We start from the raw sequence: 4,930 nt of genomic DNA, 5'->3' as shown, positions 1-4,930 counted from the left end.
ATTAGATGATTTAAAAGAACATCAATAGTAACAAACGGACTCCGTAATAGTTGAGGCTGTTGAACACGATCAATTATGGGCTGCGTTAAGCGGACTCAACTGTTGAGTGGCGTTCGCTGTTATTAGTGTATTCTTTTAAATGATTCAATCAGTATTTTAGATCTGGAGGAATATAGCAGCAAGCGCTCATTTCACTGTTGAATCCGCTGAACGTAGCTAATGTATAAGAGCCATTTGATTTGTTTTCTGTTCTTACTTCATTCCTGCACTACTCACTAGACTGCGCTAGAAGCCGTGTTCCAAAATTTACTGCCGTACTGAAAATCTATAGTGCACGCGACGTAAACTATACATTTTCAGTAATGGTAGTAAATTTTAGAAGATAATCAAAGTATAGAATTCTCTTTTACATTCAACAAATATCAAACATATACCTATTTTACTTTAAGTTCCAAAAATGTACATTGATTAGCTACAGACTTGTAAGGTTTACATTTATATGCAAGCGTAAAGCAAGAGAAGCAGCAACCAATCTGGGCAATACGAAAAATAGTGTAAAAAATATTTTTTACGCCACTATAAAAATTGCCTTATTGATTGGTTGCGTTTCCGCTGCTTGATGCTTCCATGTGAATACACCTTTAGTTAGTTTACGGCACTTTAGTTAGTTTACAGATAGTCAGATGGCCAAATAGATTTTAAAGTAATTCGAGTATTCTCAAGTTTGAATTGATAGTATGAGAAAAATATCAAGCAATTTATAAATATTTATTTATTACTGTTAATAGCAAATAACGAGTTTGAATTATAAAATTTATCCTGTAAGAAAATAATAGATTTATTTCAATCTATACAACATAAGTACATAATCGAGTCGACGGGGGCAAGTGGACGTGGTATTTTATACTGTGTAATAAAACGGAGTTATGAATTCAGCGAAGAGTAATGGTGAGACTGGCAATGGACTGGAGGATCTTGGTATACCAGGACAAGTGTATTTGAGAGACGCTTTAACAAGTTGTACAGATCCATTGAAAGCTATCGAGGGATTTCAGGTACAAAATCAATCAAAGAACAACATCACTCATCGAGTATAGCATAAGTTAGTAAATATACAGCGTTTTGCAAAGCAATAATGTTTCATTTCAGTTGGAAAATGGCATATTACTACCATCATTACGGCCTATGTTACCTTTACTCGATCTGCATGGAGTCAGAAGGTTAGATTTCCATGCCTCTGTTCTCGAAGAGCTGCGGGAGAAACTGATCAAACAAATTGATGAAATCGGCGTGGAAAGGGCAGATAAAGGTTCCTCTGGAGACAAGAGAATGAAGGAATTGTTATCGAAAAGTTTTCCTGCTGTTAGAGTTAACGCTTTGCGACCTGTTGTTATGTGCATCCTAAAGAATACCTTACACATTGATGACAAATATTTGCGAGTGTTAGTTAGAGAAAGAGAATTATACAATGACGCTGATACAGAAGTAAAACGTCAGATATGGAAGGATAATCAAAGTCTTTTTGGCGATGAAGTCTCGCCGTTGTTCAGTCGTTATATCATTGAGAAAGAACAGATTCTATTTGATCATCGCAATTTGAACAGTCTATTTTTTATGCCATCTCCGAAGGTATATTATAATTGGTTGTACTTGAATTAGCATTGTATAATTCTCTCATTTTGCATAGGTGAGAAGACAAGGTGAAGTTGTACAGAAGTTAGCTCATATGATTGGACATAGTGTAAAATTGTATGATATGGTACTGCAGTTTTTAAGGACTTTATTTTTACGCACAAAGAATATCCACTACTGTACTCTCAGAGCAGAACTGTTAATGGCGTTACATGATTTAGAGGTAAATATATTCAACATGTTTATTTATTTTATTTTGTCAGCTCGAGAGATATCAGTTTTCAAATTGCATTACAATTATAATATAATTTTTGTGGAAAGAAGTTGTAAACTCTCTCCAGCAAAGAAGTTTTAAATCTAATCCAATTTTTATTCTGGAGAATCGTTTTTTTTATTGTTATTGTTTGAAGATTGAAATCTGTATGTAGGATCAATCCCAATCAAACTCAATTATAAATCTATCACTTCTACATGGAGCTATGCAACATTCTAATATAACTTGATATATAACTTAATTTGCATCGCTTTAATTTTATTGAGTGTGCTATTTGTTGTCAGGTGCAAGATATTATTTCTGTAGATCCATGTCATAAGTTTACGTGGTGTCTGGACGCATGCATCAGAGAAAAAAATGTGGATGTTAAAAGATCTCGTGAATTGCAAGGCTTTTTGGACAGTATTAAGGTAATTGAATCAAAATCGTGTTTTATAACATTATTTGCGTAAAGAAAGAGATATTGATTTGTAGTTTTGTAGAGAGGACAGGAGCAGGTGTTAGGGGACCTAAGTATGATTTTGTGCGATCCCTATGCAGTGAATTTTCTCGCTAGCAGTGCAATCAAAATAGCGCTTCATTTGATAAATTGTGAAGCATTACCTAGAGAAAATGCAGTGCTCGTATTGTTGTTAAGAATGCTCGCGTTAGGACTGTCTGCTTGGCAAATGATTGATTCGCAAGACTTTAAGGAACCAAAACTGGACAGTCAAGTTGTCACAAAGTTCCTGCCAGCACTTATGTCACTCATGGTAATTTATATGAAATAATTAAAATGTTATATAGAGTTTATAATTTAATATAATATAAAAAAAGGAGTATGAGCACAGTGTAGCAGACTGTGCACTGGTCTACTGTATTAGGACATGTTCAGATTCCCATCCAGGTGTCGTATTCTTTGTTGTGTAACGTTCAGTAAACAATATGAATAGAGTGATACTTGGATGGGAAATTTGAATATAACCCTAGAGATCTCGGGTTCAATCTGCGGCAGAAAATTTTTGTACTCGTAGCTTCTCTTGGAAGGCAAACCATCAAGTAGTATACTTTCCCAAGAAACTTTCTACTAAAAATTGATGTTCGAAATCGGCATTTAAACTGTAGTCCCCATATATCTTGTCAATGTGTGCGCAAAGATATATGAAAGGAAGGCATCTACACGCTGGTGCATATAGCCCAGGAAAATTAAATTTTTCTTGCGTTTAGGAGGTAAAAAATATTGCCATAAAAGATTTGATTTTTAAGGGAAGTTGTGAAGGGAAATGACATATTATACAACACACTAAAAGTCCTGACTGTCAGTGGACCTGGAAGCTGGAAAACTTTCCAGCTTCAAAAAACTCATAAAAAAGTCTTTCAAAAATCTCAGAAAATATTTAATTTATTGAAATAAAGATCATTATCAAAAAGAACGCAATATATACAATGTACATAAAAGTAACCAGATCCAAGATATTTACAAAAAAAGTGTGAAAAATCATTTTATTTTCGAAATAACCAAAAATACATTCTTAAAAAAATTCTATCATGGAAATTATTATATGATAAAATATTGATTGTACGATCTTAAGAAAAAAATTGTTCGTAATTTTATCAGTTTTCATTTTGATAATGATCTTTATTTCGATAAAATAAATACTTCCTCAAATATTTTTTAAAAACTGCATTTTTTATCAGTTTTTTGAAGCTGGAAAGTTTTCTAAATCCTGATGGTCAAGACTTTTAGTATGATTTTCAGTATAATCATTTCGAACTTCTCATAAACAAATCTTTTATGGCAATTTTACCTCCAAAAAAATCTAAAATCTAAAAATCTAAAATCTTTTCTGGGGCACTTAAAGAAGAATATAAAAATACCGATATATAAAAATAATAATGATTTCTTAGGTTGATGATCAAATAAGGCAACTCAACTGTAGACTTCCACCTGATGAAAGGGAAAGTGCAATCGCAATTATAGAACATTCTGGACCACCTCCTGATGCGTGCCAAGCGTACGCTCAGCTTTCTGGAGTAGCGGCAGTTCTCTCCATGTATTATGCATTGCATGTAGGAGGTGGCGGTGGGGTTGGAAGGGGTAGGGGAGATGCTAGAGGTTTGATGAGAGTCCTGGCCACATTGCCAAACTGCCAAGCACAACGAGCTTTTGAAGATCCATTTTTACACACACTGGTAACATATTTGTTGTATTATCTTACTATCTTACTATCGAGCGACGTCATTATTTATCACAATTGATATATCAATTACAAATTTTTGTATTGATAAAGTCATTGATTTTCAATTACAGGTTTCATTATTAATATTAAATATGGCTGACGAATTTTCAAACGAATCGTTTTGTACAGTAATTTTTGACGAATTCTTCTTGGCCGGTTTAGGAAGGGACAACGTCACACGACATCTGTTAAAATTACTTTGGTACATACATCCTAAATTACCATCCACGCGATTACATTCATTATTGAAAGCCTTACAACCAACAAGTCAGGTAATATTTTACAATATTCGGAAAAAGTTCGTTATATGTTTATTAGATGGGATAACTGAGTATAAAGATACTCTGTTTTTATTATATATGTAGTAATCTTAAACATTACGATCACGAAATTTTTCCTTTTATATGGAATTTAACTCATGACCTATTGATTAAGAATCCGTCGCTTTTACACAGAGTCAGATGACATCCCACTGTTATTGATTTAATGTTTTTTTTAAATTTACAGCATAACGAAGCAGTCCACACTCTTTACGAATCTCTACGTGACAAAGTTGGTAATCATGCTACAGAAGATCAATTAGCAGTGGCAGCTCAAATGGATCCGTTAAGTCTAGACTGTTCTCCTTCAGTGTTTACTGGAATGCCACCATCAACATCGAGCACACTTTAATAATATCTAATGCAAGATAAAAAAAAGTGATTTGAGCTTCCTCAGTTTACGAGTACAAGAAAGAGTGATCATACTGTGATGTGTACTATCATTGATATATATATATATATATATATATATATATATATATATA

At 33.4% G+C, this 4,930-nt stretch overlaps 1 protein-coding gene across 1 annotated transcript; it reads left to right on the top strand.

Moving 5' to 3' along the window:
• The first annotated feature begins 926 nt into the window (after positions 1-926).
• On the top strand, positions 927-4,797 carry LOC105626766 (negative elongation factor B). The gene is made up of 8 exons (XM_012208062.1): positions 927-1,055; positions 1,150-1,629; positions 1,688-1,855; positions 2,191-2,316; positions 2,389-2,658; positions 3,794-4,078; positions 4,197-4,397; positions 4,633-4,797. The coding sequence occupies exons 1-8, from the start codon at positions 927-929 to the stop codon at positions 4,795-4,797; spliced, it is 1,824 nt and encodes a 607-aa protein (XP_012063452.1).
• Positions 4,798-4,930: the final 133 nt, after the last annotated feature.

This window comes from Atta cephalotes (genome assembly GCF_000143395.1).
Source record: "Atta cephalotes unplaced genomic scaffold scaffold00006, whole genome shotgun sequence".
NCBI lineage: Eukaryota > Metazoa > Arthropoda > Insecta > Hymenoptera > Formicidae > Atta > Atta cephalotes.
The sequence above is the reverse complement of the archived record's forward strand: the minus strand, read 5'-3'. Positions and strand labels throughout refer to the sequence as shown.